General features: G+C 42.1%; 1 protein-coding gene and 1 pseudogene across 4 annotated transcripts in view; both read right to left on the bottom strand.

Moving 5' to 3' along the window:
- Window positions 1–26,266, bottom strand: part of Rbp6 (RNA-binding protein 6) — a 1,756,398-nt gene that overhangs the window by 1,095,628 nt on the left and 634,504 nt on the right. For 3 of the 4 annotated variants that reach the window (XR_010953559.1, XM_067788144.1, XM_067788145.1), the window contains exon 3: window positions 9,501–9,582. Coding sequence is in view for 3 of the 4 variants with exons in the window: in XM_067788144.1 (XP_067644245.1) it covers window positions 9,501–9,582 (82 nt within the window). In the remaining variant the exon portion in view is untranslated. Of the gene's footprint in view, window positions 1–9,500; window positions 9,586–26,266 lie in introns of all 4 variants that reach the window. The other variant, XM_067788146.1, reaches the window with a different exon arrangement.
- Window positions 7,623–8,601, bottom strand: LOC137252904 (craniofacial development protein 2-like; annotated as a pseudogene).

Genomic DNA, 26,266 nt, shown 5'->3' with positions numbered 1-26,266 from the left:
CGTTAAAGGATAGTAAAAAAATGAATGAATGAAATTTCAAGAGTCGGATATCATCAAAGCTCAGTCGTCATTGTCCTTGATTAACTGGTTGTTTTTACTAAATTTGTTGTGGTGGCATTCAGTTCTTAGCTTAATCAATTCTGTCCAAATTCAATTACGAAAAGAGGAACTCAATCTAATTAAGGTGCAGCGGTGCATGGCAACGGCCTTAAGAAAATTGAGAGATCTGAGAGATGAATGAACGTATGAAAAACTCGTGCTGAAAGCTAGGCACAAATGGCTAGAAATGGGCTGGGAAAATGCTGATTTTCCCATTATCAGAAAACGCAAAGCCAAAAAATGTTCGATGAGAAGACTGCCGATTCAGCATTAGAATCTCATGCAAAACATCGAATGGACTACTATGAAAGTTTGGACACAATAACTACCGAACTACAATATCCGAAAGATGCAATTCTTATTATTATTTTATAATTGTAGAACCATCTATATATGCATTCGTTCAAAAATAACAATGCATTTAGGACCATGAGTTGGAAATGACTTATGCCACTTTCAAAATAAACGGCTCATATGATGGATAGTTTTCCTGAATGCTGCAGTTTATTTCGACTGTTCTTAACTTTTCCTATCGTTTCATCGTACATCGAAAGATCAGTCGCGACGTTGATCAATTTGGACTCTGCAATGGAATTATTTGCTGAACGTAAAGATAGGCGTGTATTCAAAGTGACATAATTCAATGTTTACCATTCTATTAATATTAATTATCTGGGAAACCTAAAATATGTAATTCATACAAATTATGACTATTTATGTTTGCATCTATAATTAAATTTACTTTCGATTACTACAGTACATTTTTTTTCACTACGAAAGTGGGCCCCTGGATACCATGCCGACCGGGCCTTTTTCCTTAAATCCGTACACTAAGCGCGTAGAGAAGCCTCGTGAAACCATGGCCAGCTAGTATTTTATAAAAATACAACTCATTCTATACTTTAGAATATATAAACAGAGTTAAAAACTAAACGCCAAATTCCAGAAAATACTTCAAAGTTCAAAAAGTTTGCATAAAAATTTCAACTTATGCAGTTATATACTTCTTTCAATTCCAGTTTAATTCGAGATTTCTCGGGGGCCTAAAAACAAGGGGATCCCGAGATTGGCAATCATAGTACTTATACATAGATGAGAAACCACAAGTTCCCATAAAATTTTTAAAGGAATTGAAAAGTGCGATGCGGAAAACCTTAGTAGTATTAGCGTGCTTTTGAATAAATTCAAAGAACTTTGACAGTTCAATCGCCCTAATGTACGTATTGCATGAAATGTATTTAATCAGGTGTACCAACTTCATAAAATTATGACGACGATATTTCGACCAGACACAACATACATAATACCAGCAAAACTGCTACCAAATGATGAAATAAATTGAAATACACAGGCAGTGCAAATAAAGTGCACTAATTCGAACCATCAAAAAGCACAAATTTAAGTTATATTCAAATATATGTTACTCTTTTGCTTGCATGGGATCGCATTATTGGTTGGCTAATCAAAAATGGACAGCTGACGCTAAACCGCAACAAAACCATGAGCCATGTCCGTCCGTCCGTCCGTCCGTTAGAACGATAACTTGAGTAAAAATTGAGATATCTTCACCAAATTTGGTACACTAGCTTATCTGGACCTAAAATAGATTGGTATTGAAAGTGAATGAAATCGGCTGATAACACACGTCCACTTTTTATGTATATAAAATTTTGGAAAACACAAAAAACATGACAATTTAGTAAATAATACACCTAGAATGTTGAAATTTGACAGTCGATTTGTATTGAGACTCTTGATAAAAACTTTGAAAATTTTTTTTAAATGGGCGTGGCACCGCCCACTTGTGATAAATTCAATTTTACAAATATTATTAATCATAAATCAAAAATCGTTAAAACTATCGTAAATAAATTCGGCAGGGAGGTTGCCTTTACTATAAGGAATTCTTTGAAAAAAAATAACGAAATCGGTTAAGGACCACGCCCACTTTTGCATAATAGATTTTTTAAAGGGTCGTGGACGAATAAAATAAGCAATATCTTTGCAAAAAAGAGCTTTATATCAATGGTATTTCATTTCCCAAGTGTATTTATAACAATAAATAGGAAAAAATTCAAATTTAAAAAATGGGCGTGGCACCGCCCCCTTTATGACTAAGCAATTTACTATGTTTCGGGAGCCATAACTCGAAGAAAAATTAACGGACCATAATAAAACTGCGTATATACATTATCCCTATAGCAGGAAATTTTTCTAGAAAAAATGGACGATATTGGTTAAAGACCACGCCCACTTTTATATAAAAGATTTTTAAAAGGGTCGTAGACTAGAATAGTAAGCTATATCAATAGAATTTTACTCTCTAAATTGAATTATAACATTAACTAAAATTGTTGTACTCAGCTGAGCAGAGCTCACAGAGTATATTAACTTTGTTCGCATAACGGTAATCCGTAACCGCATAAACTAATCGATATAGATATAGACTTCTATATATCAAAATTATCTGGGGGAAAAAAGAAATTCATTTAGCCATGTCCGTCCGTCCGTAAACACGATAAATTGAGTAAATTTTGAGGTATCTGGTTAAAATTTGGTATGTAGGTTCCACAACTCTCATCTCAGATCGCTATTTAAAATGAACGAAATCGGACAATAACCACGCCCACTTCTTCGATATCGAAAATTTCGAAAAACGGAAAAAGTGCGATAATTTATTACCAAAGACGGCTAAAGCAATGAAACTTGGTAGGTGAGTGGAACTTATGACGCAGAATAGAAAATTGGTAAGATTTTGGACAATGGGCGTGGCACCGCCCACTTTTAAAAGAAGGTAATTTCAAAGTTGGGCAAGCTGTAATTTGGCAGTCGTTGAAGATATCATGGTGAAATTTGGCAGGAACGTTACGCCTATAACTATATGTGTGCCAAGTAAAAATTAGCAAAATCGTCAAATAAGTCAAATTTTAACAAAAAATGAAATATGTAAGCAACAAAAACAATACCAAAATGTAATATATTTACAGTATATAAGTAAGTTATGTCAACATTCAACTCCAGTAATGATATGGTGCAACAAAATACAAAAATAAAAGAAAATTTCAAAATGGGCGTGGCTCCGCCCTTTTTCATTTAATTCGTCTAGGATACTTTTAATGCCATAAGTCGAACAAAAATTTACCAATCCTTGTGAAATTTGGTAGGGGCATAGATTTATTTATTTATGACGATAACTGTTTTCTGTGAAAATGGGCGAAATCGGTTGAAGCCACGCCCATTTTTTATACATAGTCGACCGTCTGTCCTTCCGCTCGGCTGTTAACGCTATAACTTGAGCACAAATCGATATATCTTTACTAAACTTAGTTCACGTACATATCTTAACTCACTTTATCTTGGTATAAAAAATGGCCGAAATCCGAATATGACCACACCCAATTTTTCGATATCGAAAATTACGAAAAATGAAAAAAATGCCATAATTCTATACCAAATATGAAAAAAGAGATGAAACATGGTAATTGGATTGGTTTATTGACGCAAAATATAACTTTAGAAAAAACTTTGTAAAATGGGTGTGACACCTACCGTATTAAGAAGAAGATGAAAAAGTTCTGCAGGGCGAAATCAAAAGCCTTTGGAATTGTGGCAGGAATACGGTTCGTGGTATTACATATATAAATAAATTAGCGGTACCCGACAGATGATGTTCTGGGTCACCTTGGTCCACATTTTGGTCGATATCTCGAAAACGCTTCACATATACAACTAAGGGCTACTCCCTTTTAAAATACTCATTAACACCTTTAATTTGATACCCATATCGTACAAACACATTCTATAGTCACCCCTGGTCCACCTTTATGGCGATATCCTGAAATGGCGTCCACCTATGAAACCATTGCCCACTCCCTTTTAAAATACTCTTTAATATCTTCCATTTGAAACCCATGTCATACAAACACATTCCAGAGTTACCCTAGGTTAATTTTGCTAAATGGTGATTTTCCCTTATTCTGTCTCCAGAGCTCTCAGCTGAGTATATAATGTTCGGTTACACCCGAACTTGCTTCCATACTTACTTCCTTACTTGTTGAAAATGGATGTGGCACCGCCCCTTTTAAGACTAAGCAATTTTCTATGTTTCGGGAGTTATAACTCGAAGAAAAATTGACACATCGTAATGAAGTTGTGTACACACATTTTCCATATAGCAGAAAATATTTCTAGTAAAAACGGACAGGATCAGTTAAAGACCACGGCAACTTAGATACAAAAGAAGTTTAAAAGGGTCGTAGGCTAGAATAATAAGATATAACATAGCAAGAAATAGTTTTGAATCAATGATATTTCACTTATCAAGTTTTACTGTAAGAAGAAATAGGGAGACATTTTTTTTAAACGGTCGGTGCCACGTGTTATGTAGAAAAGTAATTTATCTGAAGTGAAATGTACAATTGAAGCTCACGCTGAGTATATAATGTTCGGTTACACCCGAACGTAGACACCTTTACTTATTATTTTAATTTCTAAAGACATTGAATAAGTTTAAAAATGGCCAATAAGGATTATTCGGTAAAATCCAGTGTTTTTATGGCAGTCACCGTCGAGACGAGGAAGAGGGAAGTGACGGCACTTATTTTGAACAGTCCGGATGGGATGACTATGTCCCATCAGACATTGTTTCCAGTGATTCAATCAAACTTTCGGAAGTGCATTATTCATCATCAACAGATACCCGGTCTGAAGATGGTATTTCCGCAAACCCAGTTCCAAATATTTGAAGTAATTTCAGTGGAGCATCTTTGCAGTCCTTCAGTTTTGAGTCAGCACCTACATATGAAGTTGATGTCGGTATAGTGGATCCGATCGATGTGTTCAATTTGATGGTAACGGATGAAGTGTATGAACTTATTGTTATTCGGATGAATTTGAATGCCAACAGTTTGGTCCAAAATAATCAAATCCTTCGGAAGTCGCGAATGAGGTCATGGGTCGAGACCAACATTCCAGAGATGAAGAAATTTCTTGGTCTGATCCTGTACATAGGAATGGTGAAATACCCGCCAATTTCCTTATACTGGATCACTAACAATACGTGAAGACTGCTTGTTTTGTTTTCAATTATTTCATAGTTTAAGTACTATAAAATTTCTTGAATTAAAAGACCAATAAAACGAAAAATATTACAATAACATCCGTAGAATTTTATATAATAAAAATGTGAGTATTATATGTGAAAAAGAAAAAATAATAATTCTACTCATGCACAACTTTAAAATGGTCAATACAAAATCATATTACGTATGCCCACCGGTGGTGCCATAGCCTCTGATGAAAAATTTGGTGACCCACCGGTGTGTCACATGGCAGCGAACGTTTTAAATCTCGAAACATGAACATTTTTGATTTGCATCCCTTCACAACAAACCTAGCGATATACATAGGCACACATATGAATGTACATTGTGCATCCATACAAAGGTTCCAACCTTATGTAACTATTTTTAGTTGGTCATAAAAAGAAATATTAGTTGTATGGTTTATTTCTTACAAGCAATAATAGTAAAAATTTCATGCTGAAGCTGTACCGGATTGACATCGTGGGGAAAATGGCCGCAGTGCAGGCACTCTAACTTTCTGACTGACTTCGACTTCATCCCGGTCAGGACAGGCTAATGCGCGCCGGCTTCCTCTAGGCATGTATGGTATTATTATTATTTTTATTTATTATTTAATTGGCGCTTAACCGTCTAAACGGTTATGGCCGTCCAACAAGACGCGCCAGTCGCTCCTTCGCTCCGCCAACCGGCGCCAATTGGTCACACCAAGGGAGTTTAAATCATTTTCCACCCGGTCTACCTCTGCTTCCATAAGCGGGTTCCGATAGAAACACTTTCTTGGCCGGAGCATCATCTTTTATTCGCATAACATGGCCTAGCCAGCGCAGCCGCTACGTTTTAATTCGCTGGACTATGTTGATGTCTGCGTATAGCTGGTACAGCTCATCATATAATCTTCTTCGATACTCGCCATCACCAACGCGTAGAGGTCCATAAATCTTTCAAAGAACTTTTCTCTCGAACACTCCCAAAGCCGCTTCATCTGCTGTTGTCATGGTCAATGCTTCTGCCCCATATAGCAGGACGGGTAGGATAAGTGACTTGTAGAGTATGATTTTCGTTCGCCGAGAGAGGACTTTACTTTTCAATTGCCTACCTAGTCCAAAGTAGCATTTATTGGCAGGATTGATTCTTCGCTGGATAGTGCTGATGTTGTTGCTAGTGTTGATGCTGGTTCCCAAATAAACGAAGTCTTTTACTCATTCACCATCAAACCCATCTTTACCGCTTCTTTTTCCAGTTTGGAGTAAGCAGAACTAACAGCGCGGGTGTTTAGGCCGATGATATCAATGTCATCAGCATATGCCAGTAATTGCACGCTTTTATAGTATATTGTTCCAGTGCGGTTAAGTTCTGCAGCTAGTATAATTCTCTCCAGCATCAAATTAAAGAAATCGCACGATAGGGGTCACCCTGTCTGAAACCTCGTTTAGTTTCGAAAGGCTCGAAGAGGTCCTTCCCAATTCTGACTGAGCTGATGTAGTTGCTCAACGTCATTTTGCACAGCCATATAAGTTTTGCTGGGAAACCAAATTCAGACATAGCGGCATATAGGCAGCTCCTTTTCGTGCTGTCGAAGGCGGCTTTAAAGTCGACGAAGAGGTGATGTGTGTCGATTCTCTTTTCACGGGTTTTTTCCAAGATTTGGTGCATTGTGAAAATCTGGTCGATGGTAGATTTACCAGGTCTGAAGCTGCACTGATAAGGTCCAATCAGCCGGTTCACGGTGGGCTTCAATCTTTCGCACAATACACTTGAAAGGACCTTATATGGAATATTAAGAAGGCTGCTTCCACGATAGTTTGTGAATTTTGCAGTATCCCCCTTCTTGTGGACTGGGCAAAGAACACTTAGATTCCAACCGTCGGGCATGCACTCGTCTGCCCATATTTTGCTAAAAAGCTGTTGCATGCGCCTTACCAATTCCTCGCCGCCGTATTTGAATAGCTCCGCAGGCAATCCATCAGCGTCCACGCCCTTGTTGCTTTTCAATCTGGTTATTGCTATCCTAACTTCGTCGTAATCGGGCGGGGGGACATATATTCCATCATCATCGATTGCGGGTTCGGGCTCTTCATCTCTGCGCGGTGAATTGCTGCCTCCATTTAGGAGAGCAGAAAAGTGTTCCCTCCATAATCTAAGCACTCTCTGGACATCAGTTACAAGGTCGACGTTGTCGTTCCTACAGGATTTTGCCCCGGTTTTAAAACCTTCCGTCTGTCGCCGTATTTTTTGGTAAAATTTTCGGGCGTTATTGCTGGTGGCTAGCAGCTCAAGCTCATCGCACTCACGCCTTTCTGCTTCTGCTTTTTTCTTCCTGAAAAGGCGTCTCGCTTCCTTTTCAACTCACGATAGCGCTCACACACTCCTCTTGTCGCACTCGCTTTTAACGTAGCCCTGTAGGCAGCGTCTTTTCTTTCGGTTGCAATGCGGCATTCTTCATCGTACCAGTTGTTTTTTGTGGCCGCCGGTAACCAATTTTTTCCTCGGCGGCAGTACGAATTGCTTTGGAAATATGATCCCACTGCTCCTGTATTCCTTCAGGATGAGTTGTGCTCTCAGAGAGCAGGTGTGAGAGTCGAGTTGCGAAATCATTGGCAGTCTGTTGTGATTGAAGCTTTTCGACGTCTATCTTTCCTTGTGTTTTTTGTTCCTTGGTTTTAGCCGCGTTGAGGCGGTTGCGTATTTTGGCTGCAACGAGATAATGGTGCGAGTCGATGTTAGGTCCTCGGATCGTGCACACATATAAAACACTGGAGGCATGCCGTCCGTCTATCCCAACGTGATCGATCTGATTGCGAGTATTTCGATCAGGAGAGAGCCATGTAGCTTGATGTATCTTTTTATGTATGAACCTCGTGCTGGATGTGACCATGTTTCGAGTACCGGCAAAGTTAATCAGCCTCAGTACGTTAGGAGAAGTTTCACTGTGTAGGCTGATCTTTCCGACTATAGGGCCAAAAACATCTTCTTTGCCCACCAAGTCGCCAAGCACGACTTTTGTATCATGACGGTGGCAGCGCTCGTATGTGCGTTCTAATTGCTCATAAAAAGTGTCTTTCACCTCATCGCCTTTCTCCTCTATCGGCGCACGGGCGCAGATGAATGATATATTAAAAAATTTTGCTTTTATTCGGATAGCGGCGAGACGCTCGTCCACAGGCGTGAACGCCAGCACTTGGCGACAAAGTCTCTCTCCCACCACAAATCCGACGCCGAAACTGCGATTATTCGTATGGCCAATCCAATAGATGTCACAATTTTTGATCTTCTTTCTTCCTTGCTTCGTCCAACGCATTTCTTGGATGGCGGTGATGTCAGATTTTGCTTTCATGAGGACATCAAATAGCCGGGCATCTGCACCAATCCCATTCAGGGAGCAGACGTTCCAGGTGCATTCCCTCAATTCATTGTCCATCTAACGTTTGCCATGGTCGTCACCAATAGAGAGTGTATTTATCCGAGGCTTGTTGTTATATTTCATTGGAGTATGGTTTTACGTGGCGGGTCCCAAGCCCAGCGCACAACCCGCTCAGTAGGGGTGGAAATATTACTTGCACGTTTATATAGCGAGCCGCTTGCTCCAAGACAGACGCCCGCTTGCAGCCGCACCTACAGGTGTACAGACGCTGCCGATGAGATCTCCCCTGGCTAGCCCTAAAACCGCTTATGTCAGAGTGGCCTAGCCAGGTTGTCGCCTTCTCACAGAGGATAATTGGCCGCAAGCGACCGGCAGTAGTGAGCTGATTGAACCGCATGCAAAAGAATCGCTCTGGTCATTCCCAGGTGAATGGCGGCCAGAAACTTTCCCCACTTTAGTATACTTTTACACACGGCTCCACCCTCCAGAGATGTATGGTGTGGGAAATTAATATGGAACGAAAGTATGTTCATGGAAGTATCCAGGCTGGACGAAAGGGTTGGGGTGGAGTATTCTGCCAGTATTATCGTTAACACCGTTAAGGTGGCCCGATTATTACAGCGTCTCCAACCTAGAGGTCGTGGCACTCCTCTGGCCACGTGGCTTCTGGACAGGTGGACATCGGGTCAGCCTAGCTGACGCTGAGCTGACACCTACTCTTGCCGTGAGGCTGGTTTTTCTGGGCCGTTCTTGGCTTCAGGCTAGTTTCACCGATGATGTATGTATGTAACCCAACGGATCATCAAAAAATTGTCCAAGTGAGCTGTTCCTACTGAACTACTGCCACCCAACCTAACCTAACCGCATCTCAAAGTGACGAACCTGGAGAAAGTTTATCACAAATTCACGCAAACATAAATGTCTTATGACAACGAATTTTAAAATATGTATCTTACCTCGATCTTCTCGTCGTTGGATCTTTCATAACCATAGCCTCTGATATTTCTCCAAACCGACTGAAGTAGTCTCGTAAGCTTTCTGAAAATAAAACGAAAAAATATACATTTTCATAAACACTTTAAACATTTTAGAATATGGAGTGAAGTCATTGATTTAAAAAGCTGCGTAGACGTAACATTTTTTATTTTCCATATGTATATATAAACAAGTAAGGAAGGCTAAGTTCGGGTGTAACCGAACATTACATACTCAGTTGAGAGCTGTGGAGACAAAGTAAGGGAAAATCACCATGTTGTAAAAAGAACATAGGGTAACCCTGGAATGTGTTTGTATGACATGTGTATCAAATGGAAGGTATTAAAAAGTATTTTAAGAGGAAGTGGACCATAGTTCTATAGATGGACGCCATTTAGGGATATCGCCATAAAGGTGGACCAGGCCTGACTCTGGAATTTGTTTGTACGATATGGATAGAGATGAAAGGTATTAATGAGTATTTTAAAAGGGTGTGTGCCTAAGTTCTATAGATGGACGCCGTTTCGAGATTTCGCCATAAAGATGGACCAGGGGTGACTCTAGAATTTGTTTGTACTATATGGGTATCAAATGAAAGTGTTAATGAGTATTTTAAAAGGGAGTGGGCCTTAGTTCTACATGTGGACGCCTTTTCGAGATATCACCATAAACGTGGACCAGGGGTGACTAGAATTTCTTTGTACTATATGGGTATCAAATGAAAGGTGTTAATGAGTATTTTAAAAGGGCGTGGGCCTTAGTTCTATAGGTGGACGCCTTTTCGCAATATCGCCATAAAGGTGGGCCAGGGGTGACTCTAGAATTTTTTTGTACGATATGGGTATCAAATTGAAGGTATTAATGAGGGTTTTAAAAGGGAGTGGCCCTTAGTTGTATATGTGAAGGCGTTTTCGAGATTTCGACCAAAATGCGGATCAGGGTGATCCGGAACATCATCTGTCGGGTACCGCTAATTTATTTATATATGTAATACCACGAACAATATTCCTTCCAAGATTCCAAGGGCTTTTGATTTCGCCCTGCAAAACTTTTTCATTTTCTTCTACTTAATATGGTAAGTGTCACACCCATTTTACCAAGTTTTTTTCTAAAGTTATATTTTGCGTCAATAGACCAATACAATTACCATGTTTCATCCCTTTTTTCGTATTTGGTATATAATTATGGCATTTTTTTCATTTTTCGTAATTTTCGATATCGAAAAAGTGGCCGTGGTCATAGGCGGATTTCGGCCATTGTTTACACCAATACAAAGTGAGTTCAGATAAGTACGTTAACTGAGTTTAGTAAAGATATATCGATTTTTGCTCAAGTTATCGTGTTAAAGTCCGAGCGGAACGACGGACGGTCGACTGTGTATAAAAACTGGGCGTGGATTCAACCGATTTCGCCCTTTTTCACAGAAAACAGTTATAGTCCTAGAATCTAAGCCTCTACCAAATTTCACAAGGATTGGTAAATTTTTGTTCGACTTATGGCATTAAAAGTATCCTAGACAAATTAAATGAAAAAGTGCGGAGCCACGCCCATTTTGAAATTTTCTTTTATTTTTGTATTTTGTTGCACCATATCATTACTGGAGTTGAATTTTGACATAATTTACTTATATACTGTAAAGATATTAACTTTTCTTTTAAAATTTGAATTTAAAAAAATTTTTTTTAAAAAGTGGGCGTGGTCGTTCTCCGATTTTGCTAATTTTTATTAAGCAGACATATAGTAAGAAGAGTAACGTTCCTGCCAAATTTCATCATGATATCTTCAACGACTGCCAAATTACAGATTGCAAAACTTCTAAATTACCTTCTTTTAAAAGTGGGCGGTGCCACGCCCATTGTCCAAAATTTTACTAGTTTTCTATTCTTCGTCATAATTTCAACTCACCTACCAAGTTTCATCGCTTAATCCATATTTGGTAATGAATTATCGCACTTTTTCAATTTTTCGAAATTTTCGATATCGAAAAAGTGGGCGTGGTTATTGCCATATATTTCATTTTAAATAGCGATCTGAGATGAGCGCCCAGGAACCTACATACCAAATTTCATCAAGATACCTCAAAATTTACTCAAGTTATCGTGTTAGCGGTCAGACGGACGGACGGACGGACGGACATGGCTCAATCGAATTTTTTTTCGATACTGATGATTTTGATATATGGAAGTCTATATCTATCTCGATTCCTTTATACCTGTACAACCAACCGTTATCCAATGAAAGTTAATATACTCTGTGAGCTCTGCTCAACTGAGTATAAAAATACAGTTATACATACAAGCATTTAAAAAGCTCTACTGATTTTATCGATTTGATAAAAAAATTTGGATATAAATGCGGGAAAACCTGAAAAAATGAATTGGACGTAGTTAACTCGATGCTTCAAATACGTAGAAAAGTAAAAACCAAATAATACGTATCGAATCCAAAATTTAAAAATTCTGACGCAGGGTTCAGATTCACGTACCAATGGCATTTAGAAAAGTATTGGCTCATTTCTGCGTCTAAAATCTGTCGGACTATGTTGTAGCAAAATAGTGTCTAGCATATTCTTCAAATTAGTTGAAAAAGACCACTACCGAACTTGTTCAAAAATATACTCAGATACCAGAATGACTTCAATATAGATATATGAAACCATTTAATTAATAATAATTAAGGCAGAGGTAGCTGTGTCGTTGTTAATTGTTTCAGTCGCGCCTTGTGCATTTAGGCCTCCCGTTCGTTTCATTTCTTCGCATACTCTGTTAAGGACAACAACGAAAATTGGCTGAGACAGCAAAATTAAACCAATTTTGTATGCAAATAACTCACAAGTGCTGCGGCCGTTCAGGAACAATACTCGAAATCGGCTCCAAAATGACACTTACATTTCAAAAGGGGAATTTTTCTTTTTTTGCTTTGCTTTTTGCAATAAATGGAGAGTAGCTGAAATCATTCAACACATTTATCAACAGCAGCCGTTTTGTATATCTATAAGTATACACGTTAAGCTGGGTCGATTTATTAACCTATATCGCGCCATCGAGCACTAAGAATACCCAAAAAAATACTTTTCGAGCCTGCAAAATTTGAGTTTTTTGACTTTTTTCTTTGATTTTTAAGGTTTTTTTCATGACCTATTTAACAAATTTTCATTTGATTTTAAAATTTTCATAGGGTCCGACTCAAAATTGTCCGCTAAAAAGTTTGGCGATAACAGTTTTTTGAAAAAAAAAAATATATATTTTTTGGGTTTTGAGGAGTGTTTTGGTGAAAAAATTTATTTTTCGCCATTTTTTTTTAAGGGTTTCTTCAGAAACGTGCAAAAGTGTTGCCGATGAAAACGAATTTTTTTCATAGTTCCTATCCCACTTAACATTATGCGATAAAAATTTGGCATTAACAGTTTTTTAAAAAAATTTTTTTTTTGGTTTTTGGAAATCGTTTTGTTCGAAATCGATTTTTTTCATTTTCATTTTTTATGTATATGTTTCCGTTAGACCCACCAATAAGTAAACCAAAATGATCAGGGGACAAGCTGAGTTGATTTAGCCATGTCAGTCTGTCCGTTTGTTTGAACGCAAACTTGTCCCTCAATTTTTGAGATATCTTGATGAAATTTGGTAAACGGGCATATTTTGATGCGGGTTTTGACATTTGTCGGAATCGACCGCATCGGACCACTATAGCATATACCTCCCATACAACCGATTGTTCAATGAGAGGGTTTTCGCTATTTCTGCCCCATCTCTGCCTCATTTTAACAGCTTGCAACATCAAATTTTACCACAAGCTTACGTATTGGGCATAGATGGTTGTCTGAAAAAAGGACAGACGGACGGACAGACGGACATGGCTAAATCAACTCAGCTCGTCCCTGATCATTTTGGTATACTTATTGGTGGGTCTAACGGAAACATATACATAAAAAATGATTTAGAGCCTTGAAAATGAAAAAAAATCGATTTCGACCAAAACAAGTCCCAAAAACCAAAAAAAAATTTTTTTTTTAAACTGTTAATGCCAACGTTTTTATCGTATAATTTTAAGTGGGATAGGAACTATGAGACAAATTCGTTTTCATCAGCAAAACTTTTGCACGTTTCTGAAGAAACCCTTAAAAAAAATGGCGAAAAAATAAACTTTTTCACCAAAACACTCATCAAAACCCAAAAAATATATTTTTTTTTTGCAAAAAACTGTTATCCCCAAAGTTTTTAGCCGACAATTTTAAGTCGGACAGAGTATACATGAAAATTTTAAAGTCAAAAAAAAAAACTCAAATTTTGCAGGCTCGAAAATTATTTTTTTGGGTATGCTTAGTGGAACTTTTTTTTCCTGAGTCCAAAACCTGTCGAAAAATCGATGGCGCGGTATGGGTTAACTTTCGTCCATGCAAATCAACCCAGCTTAATACACGTACTTTCCAAAACCAAATTTATTCAACTCAACACATTATCGTTTATTCTCGCTTAGTTGTCTATCCAAAAGTCCACTTTGTATCATAGTTGCCACTCAGTAGCTTCTTATTTCATTCAACCAAACAGCCATTCATTTTGGCATAAAGGCATTCATTCACACTATAATGCCTTGCAGTACGCATTCTTTACCTCCCACAACTCCCCTTCCGTTAATGCGTGCTTTTACTCAACATTTAAACGCCTCATAAATCTAAAATACAATAAAAATTCAATAAAAGCAAGTGAAAAGCGCCACTGTCAAACAAAAGACGGCTATAACACCCATTTATACATATGTATGAATGTAGTTTACACCCACGCATACATACATATTTATGTACAACGATGTGAATATTATAATCAAACATGAACATATATATAAATTCATAGGAATTTGTTTTACTTGGCGACCACCAGTTGCCGTATGCTCTTTCAGAGGCAGTTGCATTATAATTTTAACTCAGCTTCCTGTTGTTGTGGTTGTTGTTATTTCATCGCCGGCGCTTAATTATAAACAATAAAGACGCAAAATTTATTTGTTTATGACAGTTTAGGCTCATAAATTGTACGTCAACAAGCAGTAGCTGAGTTCTGACCGCCAAGCAAACCAGCTGTTGCAAAAAAGTCATGGGGATATGTAGATAAAATCGGAAACATAACTGTTAACAAATATCGACATATGTACGTACATAATGCATTAAGATAGAAATATGTATATGACATGACTATGGATAAAAAAAAAAAAAATTAAATACATAAATTGTGCAAGGATGCAACATTATGGTATCAACTATTGTGCGGTATGCATTCCTCATACATCATGCATCGTACATACACATATTTGCATATTATAAAGTAAAATTGCTAAAAACGTATTTAGTAAAAGTTCCACCTAGAAGGTTCCGGTTTGAGAACTGTCTTTTGCGTTTTAGCTATGTGGAATGGCTGTTTAAGAAAAAAAAACAGTTTGCATGCTTGTTCGCTGCCAACCACACATTCAAACACACATTTTTTCTGCCATATATATTGTGACGAATATTAGCAACACTAAGGGATACTATCATCTCTAAGCCGATGCTAAGCGGCGACTTGTATGCACATCAATAGATCAATCATTATGTCTACACATATGTACGTACACGCAGCGGAGATGAGACGCACAAACATATGCAAATATCTTATCTGAGATGCTCCCAAATGTATGCAATTATAATTATGGAAGTGTCGCTCACAAATACGCGCGCATATGAGAAACTATACACGTGCATCTGTAGTTATAATTATATAGCAGTAACTAAGTAAATTCTGGAAGAGCCTAGAAGTATGCTAACGAGAAAGCACAGGGTATAAAAGGCAGCAACAGTAGAGGCGCGACAATCAGTTTTGATTTAAGACGCTATCTGGTGAGCGATAGTAGTGTTATCCTGAAGTACTTTAATAAAAGACCATTTTTGCATTATTCCATATTGGAGTTATTTATTCAACAGTTTAGTGATTCGAACATTAGCAGAAGGTTGTAAATAAGAGGAATTCCAGCAAATTATTTACAATTGGTGTCAGAAAAGGAATTGTTGAATAAATTCCAGAGAACAAGAAGGACATGGCAATGTTAAGTGAATTGAAGATCCAGCAACTGAAGAAGGAGTTGGAGAGCCGTGGATTGAATACAACCGGCATAAAACTCAAACATCAGGCACGACTACGAGAGGCAATGGAATTAGAAGGAATTGACGTGGAAGAGTATGCCTTTCATCTTGATAGCAATGATACAACAAAATTGGAGGAGTAAAATGAAACACCGCAGACAATGGCGAACACAGACTTGAACATGATATTGGCTGCAATATCCGCACAGATATCCGAAATGTCATCACAAATATCCACCAATATGGCATCTAAACTGGAATCACAGGAGGCACGTATGTCCGAAATGTCGGCACAAATTTCAGCGCAGATATTATCTCAGATCTCTACGCAACTTGAAGAGCAGGAAGTCCGTATATCATCTAAGCTGGAAGCGCGCATGGAAGAGAAACTAACCCAGTTTGAAGGTTTCAGTGGCAGACAGAACAAAATCGAGGCTGAGGTAGATGCTTTAAAAGGTCGTATACAAAAGCTGCAACTAAATCGCCCAGTTATTTCAGCAAGCAATACGAAGGAAAAAAACTCCATTTTTGACGGCTCTGTTGCTTTCCAGGTGTTTAAGATTCAGTTTGATAACACCGCAGCAGTGAACAACTGGAGCGCTGAAGATAAAGTTGCTGCACTATTCGTGGCATTGAAAGGATCTGCTGCGAAAAACGAAACATTGATGAGCGCTCTAGAGAGGCGATACGGAAGCGAACACAGGAAGCAGATAGAGTTCCAAAACCGCTACAAAAAAGCGAATGAGACTTTGCAAGAGTTTGCTTTGGATGTTGAAAGTTTTGCTCATTTGGCAAATGCGGACGCACCCGTGGAGTGCACCGAGAGGGTAAAAATCCAGAGTTTTATAAATGGCATACGGGACGTAGAAACGAAGCGAGCGACATATGCAAACCCAAAACCCACATTCGCAGAAACGGTATCCCATGCACTGACTCAGGAAACAGCGTCAGTTTTGAATAAGCCCGCATACAAAGCTCATCGCGTGGAAGTGGAAAGGCCAGACTGGGTAGACACAATTTTGGAAGCATTAAAAGGAACGCAGCAGAAAAACGATAGTGCCGTCAAATGCTTTAAATGTGGAAAGCCAGGGAATATTGCACGTTATTGCAGTATCAATCCTAATAGTTCCAGCAATGTGGGTGGCCGTAAACGCAGAGCTGAAAGAGATGAGCAAATCTCAAAATCCACTCAATCGTTAAACTGAAGCGAGTCAGCTGCAAGGGGCGACAGCTGGTTCCCTCAATTGAATGCCCCATAATCTCTATCTCGCAAATTGGAAGAAGGTCAAGCAATCTTACTGTCGGAGGACATGTCGATGGAAAGGAACGTTTCCCCATTCCATCATTCGATCAGATTTAGTCAACAAGAAGATAAGACCATTGCTTAGAGCAAGATTACGTACAGCCACGGGACAGTAAACTCAGGTAATTGGAGAGGTAGCATGCGAAGTAGCAATTGGGAACGTCACGGTACTACACAATTTTATAGTGGCAGAGATTGTTGATGAAATCATAATTGGAGTGGACTTCTTAATCGACCAAGGCATCAAGATCGATATGCAAAGCAAGACGATGCGCTATGAGAACCAAGATGTGCCACTTAACTTCAGTTTGGAAAAAGGGTTCAGCAGTAATCGAGTGCTGGTGAAAGAGATTCGACAAAAACCACAAAAGTCAAAGGCAGCAGATCGGGCGAGCGTTGATGGAACGAGTGGGCCAAACAAATCAAAACCAAAGGTACCTGCGAGAAAACACTGGCATTGACAAAACCTAATGGATGCACTAAAACGACTGAAGGATACTAATCAGTGACTTGTATGCACATCTATAGATCAATCATTATGTCTACACATATGTACGTACACGCAGCGGAGAAGAGACGCACAAACACATGCAGATATATTATCTGAGATGCTCCCAAAAGTATGCAATTATAATTGTGAAAGTGTCGCTCACAAATACACGCGCATATGAGAAGCTATACAAGTGCGTCTGTAGTTATAATTATATAGCAGTAACTAGGTAAGTTCTGGAAGAGCCTAGAAATATGCAAATGAGAAATCTCAAAGTATAAAAGGCAGCAACAGTAGAGGCGCGACAATCAGTTTTGATTTAAGACGCTATCTGGGGAGCAATAATAGTGTTATTCTGAAGTACTTTAATAAAAGACCATTTCTGCATTATTCAATATTGGAGTTATTTATTCAACAGTTTAGTGATTCAAACTTTAGCAGAAGGTTGCAAATAAGAGGAATTCCAGAAAATTCGTTACAATATTTTTATATATATTTTTTATTAGCGAGCTTTGCTCATATTGCTTTATACAGTGGTTTTTGTTATTGATATTATAGAAAAATTGTAAAGTTTACAAACGGCGATGGTTACTAGGACATGTTTCTGAATTTCACTTCTTCATCAGCTAGCTTTTCGGGAGCTGATAATTGAACTCGAATCTCCAACATTCATATCAGTGCAAAGGCAAATGCCTTTAGCTACTGAGCCATATGAATGTCCCGTTGCTCGCTGTACAATTGGTCTCTAAGAATTGCCTTTTTGTTTCTATTCCTTTTAGTCACCATGTAGGCACATGCACTCTGTATGCAGTTAATTCCTAATAGTGTGGATATGATTTTTAGGCGCGCCTTTGAAAGCTTAGTAACATTTGTTCGGATTTTTACAGTATTTGTTTTTAATACTTCCGCTGTTACTATTAAATCAATATGATCATATGTTTTTTATTAGCGAGCTTTGCTCATATTGCTTTATACAATGGTTTTAGTTATTGATATTATAGAAAAATTGTAAAGTTTACAAACGCCGATGGTTACTAGGACATGTTTCTGAATTTCACTTCTTCATCAGCTAGCTTTTCGGGAGCTGAGCATTGAACTCGAATCTCCAACATTCATATCAGTGCAAACGCAAATGCATTTAGCTACTGAGCCATATGAATGTCCCGTTGCTCGCTGTACAATTGGTCTCTAAGAATTGCCTTTTTGTTTCTATTCCTTTTAGTCACCATGTAGGCACATACACTCTGTATGCAGTTTATTCCTAATAGTGTGGATATGATTTTTAGGCGCGCTTTTGAAAGCTTAGTAACATTTGTTCGGATTTTTACAGTATTTGTTTTTAATACTTCCGCTGTTACTATTAAATCAATATGATCATATGTTTTTTATTAGCGAGCTTTGCTCATATTGCTTTACACAATGGTTTTTGTTATTGATATTAGAGAAAAATTGTAGTTTACAAACGGCGATGGTTACTAGGACATGTTTCTGAATTTCACTTCTTCATCAGCTAGCTTTTCGGGAGCTGAGCATTGAACTCGAAACTCCAACATTCATATCAGTGCAAAGGCAAATGCCTTTAGCTACTGAGCCATATGAATGTCCCGTTGCTCGCTGTACAATTGGTCTCTAAGAATTGCCTTTTTGTTTCTATTCCTTTTAGTCACCATGTAGGCACATACACTCTGTATGCAGTTTATTCCTAATAGTGTGGATATGATTTTTAGGCGCTTTTGAAAGCTTAGTAACATTTGTTCGGATTTTTACAGTATTTGTTTTTAATACTTCCGCTGTTACTATTAAATCAATATGATCATATGTATTTTATTAGCGAGCTTTGCTCATATTGCTTTATACAATGGTTTTTGTTATTGTGTGAGGACCAAATAAATCGTGATTAATTTGGCCCACACAAAACGACCCCACAACATATTTGACACAACATTAACACAACAAGTGGCCACAAAAGGCTCTAGCAACACGATCAACCAACAAGTCTCAGCAACACAACGAGCGGTCGCAACATTTAACAGCAACACGGCCAACCAACAAATCTCAGCAACACAACGAGCGCTCGCAACATTCAACAGCAACAAGGTGACCATGGCAACGCAACCATTTGAGCTAGCAACACCAAACACAACAGCCATAAAAGGAGCGACACAGCAGCACAGCAGTCAGTCAGCACGGAGCTGTGGTCGTGACCAGAGCTACTAGCGAAGTATATCCCTATTGCAGTTGACCTTCTCTATGCAATAGGAATCCACTTCATAGGAGCGAGTCGTGGAATGGTGATTGCGGTTGACCTTCTCTACTCATCACCTCCAGAGACCAAAGGCCCCGCCACAGTAACGCGCAACCGCGACAGGTAACACCCGCTCACCTCCGTCAATAGAAGTACGCCGGCAGAGGCCGCAACAGAGCGGCAACGCACGTAAACCAGCAGTCAGTCAGCACGGAGCTGTGGTCGTGACCAGAGCTACTAGCGAAGTATATCCCTATTGCAGTTGACCTTCTCTATGCAATAGGAATCCACTTCATAGCAGCGAGTCGTGGAATGGTGATTGCGGTTGACCTTCTCTACGCATCACCCCCAGCGACCAAAGGCCCAGCCACATTAACGCGCAACCGCGACAGGTGACACCCGCTCACCTCCGTCAGTAGAAGTACGCCGGCAGAGGCCGCAACAGAGCGGCAACGCACGTTAACCAGCGCAGAGCGCGGCAGCAAAGCGCAGCAGAGGTCCGCCGAAGCACAACGTAACCAGGGTAAGCCAGCGCGAACCGCGGCAGCAGAGGTACGCCGACAGAGGTCACGTCAACGCGGCGACGCATAGCGCAGCCAGGGTAAGCCAGCGCCAAGCGCGGCGGCAGAGCGCAGCAGAGGTACACCGACAGAGTAATACAAATAAGCGCCGACGTAGGGCGCGACAGAGCATCGCCTCAGCAATACATGTAAACGCCGACGTAGGGCGCGACAGAGTATCGCCCAGCAAATACGAGTAGACGCCGACGCAAGGCGTGGCAGACAATCACCCAGCAACCAGCAATACAAATAGACGCCGACGCAAGGCGCAGCTGAGTAATACAAGTAAACGCCGACGTAAGGCGCGTCAAGGCACCGACCCCACATACTAACGGGATCCGTCTAACGGAACACGGCGACAGAGCATCGCCTCAGCAATACAAGTAGACGCCGACGAAAGGCACGACAGAGCACCGCAGCAGAGAGAGACGCCGCCATAAGGCGCGTCAAGGCACCGACGCCACATGCTAACGGGACCCAGCTAACGGAATACGGCCGGACCGCTAAGGCCCGCCACCGCAATCAAGGATACCGCAAGATAATCCAAGTGAAATTGAAAATGAAGTATACAAACACGTTTTATTTTATATTATAGAATTTAGAACCAATAAAGAGAGTGCAGTTTTTTTTATATTAAATCGATTTGCAAGGTGCCCCTTTAATACAAATTTATTGTAAACGAACCCTGAGCACGGCGAGTATACCCCAGCAAATATCAAAGAAGCAACGGGGCACGAAAAAGCTTCGTTACAATTTCCGCCCGAGCAGGGACCCTGCAAATCGTACAACGTCAGAAGGAACATTCCTGACTAGAAACCTAACCGTAAAATGGCCGACCAGATTGATACCACGTGGTTAGACAACATTTCAAAGGAGCAGCTGATATCCATCGCACAGGAATTGGGTATTGAGGACACAGGCACCACCCGGGAGATCCGAAAGCGCATAGCAGCTCTGGATTCGAAAGCAAATTTTGACGCGGAAATACAGGAAACATTTTTATCCATAGAAGCCGCTTATAAGGGAACAGACACGAGTGACTTAAATGAGGTTAAGACACCGATTCCGTCAAACGGAGGGGAAACCATGAACAACACAGATAGACCAGTTCGCGTTTCCTCCCAGGAACACAGCACCCCCACAAAAGAACTTAACATCAGGAATAGCAGTACCAGCCAACGGCACCTCCCAGACACCAATCCCTCCGGCCGCAGAAGGAACCACGACCGGAGGTCAACCACAGCAGAACCCACTGGAATTTCCTCCACGGAATACGCAACGCGCGCAACCGTACTTACCATCAGGGACAAGGGCATCACCCATAAATTATACGTCTCAGGTAACTCAAGCACCGACCGTTGTGTTCGCACCCATCATCGACCAAGTGCGGAAGTGGTCAGTAAAGTACGACGGTGGACGGGATCCGTTAGCGTTCACCGAGCGGCTAGAGGAGTTAGCCGAAGTGTACACGCTAAACGTGGATCTCCTACCAAAAACCATGCCAGAGCTACTAGGGGGCACCGCGCTACAATGGTATTGGAATAGCAATGCGCACTGGGAAAGGTGGACAAGCTTCAAACAGGATTTTTTATGTTTCTTTCTGCCAGTCAGGTATTTCGAGCGTCTCGAGGACGACATACGCCAACGAAGGCAGCATAACAAGGAAAAGTACAAGGATTACGTGCTAGCTATAAAGAGCTTGATGAGACACGCAGGGTACACCAGCGAACAGCAGCTGGAACGAATCTTCCGTAACAGCCACCCCGATTACCTACTTTATATCCGTCGGAGGGATTTCACCAATCTCGCAGAACTCTTAACCCTTGCTGAGGAATTTGAGAGCATACATGAGGGCTATCGACGACCATCAGAGGGACATCGCCGCGAAGTTACGCGACACGTCGTAGGTGACACAACTTTGGTTCCACCACCGCAACCTGTAACCCCACCACCGCGACCTGTAACCCCATCACCGCCACAACCACCGAACATACCGGACCACTCGCCTCCAGGCAATCAGAGGTTTGACCCCAACAACGTATGTAGGAGATGTGGTGAACAAGGACACTACGCGTATAGATGCCGAAACCCACGGAAAATTTTTTGCTGGGAGTGTGGCCGCAGTGATATACGCACAATCGAATGCTGCCGTCGACGTCAGGGAAACGACAGAGGGCTTCACAAAGAACAAGGCGCAGCGAGTCCAAGGAACCCAGCGCCGAATCGGCAGTAACCATGTACCAAGAGCACGGCCGCCTTTACGCCGTAGCCAGGCTCGGCGCGGAATCAGCCGAGGCAGTCATCGATACAGGGGCGCCGAGAAGTTTCGTTTCGAGCAGCCTTGCAGAACGTGTGGTAAACTCTGGGAGCGGAGAAATGGTGAGAGTGGCCAACCAAATAACGATGGCAAACGGAACTAGCACCACAATCTTCGACGCCATAAGGACTGAGGTACGCCTCGGAGAAGCGTCACACCACACGGTTTTACACGTCATGCCCGGAGCAATCGACGACATAATACTGGGCCTAAATACACTAGGGGGCATGGGAGTCACCATATCCTGCGGAGGAGGTCACCTCGCGCTATCCAGGCCAGTCACACAGCATACATTGCCATCAGCCGAGCCGACACAGATCACGGAGGAGGTATCGCCACCAGGTGAGAACAGCAATAACATAGATGATAGGATCAACAGGATCAATGGGGCCTACGATGAGGACGAGGCGGAACGAGTGCACAGTTTTCTGGCAGAAGAACTCCGAAAATTTGAGAGCATGAGTGGGGTGGCGACAATAGCCGAGCACAGGATTATCCTGACGGACGACCGCCCTATCAAGCAACGTTACTTCCTACGCAACCCAGCTATGCAGACCATCATCAACAACGAAATTGACGAATTACTTCAGAAAGGATGCATCGAGCAATCCTGTAGCCCACACAGCGCACCAATCGTACTAGCCAAGAGGAAAAACGGGAAGTGGAGGTTATGCGTGGACTATCGGCAGCTTAACGCCCGATCCGTACCCGACGCGTACCCCTTACCCAGAATACAACATATATTGGACAAGCTACGACGGGCGAAGTATATCAGCAGTTTGGATTTGAAAAATGGCTACTGGCAAATACCACTGGAGCCCCAGAGCCGTCCCTACACAGCTTTCACGGTACCGGGACGCGGGTTATTCCAGTGGCGCGTTATGCCTTTCGGCCTACACTCCGCACCTGCAACGTTTCAAAGAGCACTAGATCAGGTTATTGGACCGGAGATGGAACCCTACGCTTTCGCTTACCTCGATGACATAATCATCAGAGGATCCACCTTGGAGGAGCACATTCGCAACCTGAAAGAAGTGATGCTACGACTACAGCGCGCCAACCTCAGAATAAATTCGGAGAAATGCGAGTTTTTCAAGAAAGAAATTCGATACCTAAGAAACGTAGTAAGCGACAGGGGAATTCACACCGACCCCGAGAAAGTTGCAGCCATCAAAGACCTGAAACCACCAACGAACGCGAAAGAGGTGCGTCAATATCTCGGTATAGCATCTTGGTACCGACGATTCGTGCCCGACTTCGCGACGATCAGCCAGCCACTCACAACCCTGCTGAAAAAGGGCAAACACTGGAAGTGGGGAGCCGAACAACAGGAAGCCTTCGAGGTCTTAAAGCAAAAACTAACGGAAGCACCGATACTTGCCTGTCCGGACTTCACCAAGACCTTCACCTTGCAAACGGACGCAAGCAATTTCGGGCTAGGCGCCGTATTGACACAGGATTTGGAAGGCGGAGAACGCGTGATCGCCTACGCCAGCAGGAAACTCAACAAGGCGGAAACCAACTACTCGTCTACCGAGAAGGAATGCCTCGCGATCGTCTGGGGAATACGCAAGATGAGGCCATACTTGGAAGGGTACCGATTCAGGTTAATCACGGACCATATGTCTCTAAAGTGGCTAAACTCCATCGAAAGCCCCTCCGGCCGTATAGCACGATGGGCCTTGGAACTTCAGCAGCACACCTTCGACATAGAGTACAGGAAAGGAAAGCTGAACCTGGTAGCGGATGCACTATCACGACAGCCACTGGAGACCCTACGACTGGCAACGACAACAGAGCGACCATGCAAGTGGTGGCACAAGCGCGTGAATGAAGTGCGCACTAACCCCGAGAAATATTCTGACTACATGATACAAGATGGACAACTGTACCGCCATATTCCCTGCCGGTCACAAGATGAGGAAGCGGTACCTTGGAAACTTTGTGTACCCACACCACTGCGACAACGAGTATTAGAAGAAAATCACAATATACCTAGCGCTGGACACATGGGCATCCGCCGGACAGTAGCGCGGATTGCCAACCGGTACTACTGGCCCGGCATGTTTCGGGACATCAGTCGATACGTACGACAGTGCGAGTATTGCCAGAAGTACAAGGAAACACAGCAAAAGCCGGCCGGAAAGATGCTCACACAAGTGGCCCAAGAACCATTCGCCACGGTATGCGTCGATTTCGTTGGACCACTCCCACGATCCACACACGGGAACACGATGCTACTAGTATTTTTCGACCGCTTCAGAAAATGGGTGGAACTGGTCCCCATGAGGCGTGCGACAGCAGAAGGCCTACGCCGTGCGTTCAGAGAACGCATCCTCGCAAGATTTGGTGCTCCCAAGATACTGATATCGGACAACGGCGTCCAGTTCACCAGCACAATGTGGCAGCGTTACCTCAGGGAAATGGGGATACTACAACAATTCACGGCGCCCTACACCCCGCAAGAAAACCCGACGGAACAGGCGAACAGGACAATCAAGAGAATCATAGCACAACTCACCAGATCACAGCACAACAGATGGGACGACCGTCTCCCAGAAATCGAGCCGGCCATCAACACCAGTGTGACCGCGTCCACAGGATACAGTGCAGCCTTCCTCGTACAAGGACGGGAACCGCGACTACCAGGGGCAAAAAAACCAACAACCTAAGATGGAGAGCCATAACGCCAAACTAAACAACAGCGTCAAGCGTATGCGCCAGCGTTACGAGGAGGAGGAAGCAAAGCGCCCCAGGCTAGTACTGCTGGAAGGAACTACCGGCGCCGACGTCAGCAACACGCGTGGAACCACACGCACAAACACGTACGCTGTCGTCGCACGCAACGTTACACCACCAAGCGCTACTGGCGCCGACGTCAGCAACACGCGTGCAACTAAGCGCGAAAACACGTACGCTGACGTCGCACATATCATCACACCACAAGCGGCGACGTCAAAAACATGCGTGCAACTACACACGCAAACACGTACGCTGACGTCGCACGCACCATTACATCACCAAACACTGCAGACACCTACACCAACACCACGAACAGAAATGGGAGGAAGTCGCGGCCAAGGCCCACAACAAGGCCAGCACATCACCACTAACAGCCACACTGGGTAGGATAGACGTGGAGGCAGGGCAGTTGACGGAAGCCATCGAGCTCTCATCGAATGAGGACACAGCCCCACCAGAGAGGGAAACGACCAAAACAATATTCCCGGCAGGACCAGGCGGCATAACACTCTACGCGACTGACCTCAACGCCCTCAAGGGATCTGGATGGCTAACCGATACCGCCATTGACGCTTGGGAAAAGGGACTGGAAGAGCAACACGGACAACACAATACGACTCTCAGCCCTTTTGTGATCTGGCAGCTGACCCAGAAGAGGAACACGGAGGAAAATTACCGACGCATACACCGCTGGGTCCGGAACGTCGACCTGTTTGGCAAGAGCGTGATCCTTGCGCCCCACAACGTATCCAAACACTGGTAACTACTCGGCCTGGCGAACGCGGCAGTCACACACCACATCACTGACACGGAATGCTGGCAGGAGCGGTACGTATGGATAGCGGACTCCACGGAAGACAACACTGAACCGGTAGCACCAGACGCCGAAACAGAGCCACAGCAAACAACAGCAGGCCACCAAGAGGTGATAATCGAGGCCCACGACGCGGATGGACAAACGCTAAACCAATTCCCGAAAATTGC

This window comes from Eurosta solidaginis, chromosome 5, assembly GCF_040869045.1.
Source record: "Eurosta solidaginis isolate ZX-2024a chromosome 5, ASM4086904v1, whole genome shotgun sequence".
In the NCBI taxonomy this organism is placed as follows: Eukaryota; Metazoa; Arthropoda; class Insecta; order Diptera; family Tephritidae; genus Eurosta; species Eurosta solidaginis.
The sequence above is the reverse complement of the archived record's forward strand: the minus strand, read 5'-3'. Positions and strand labels throughout refer to the sequence as shown.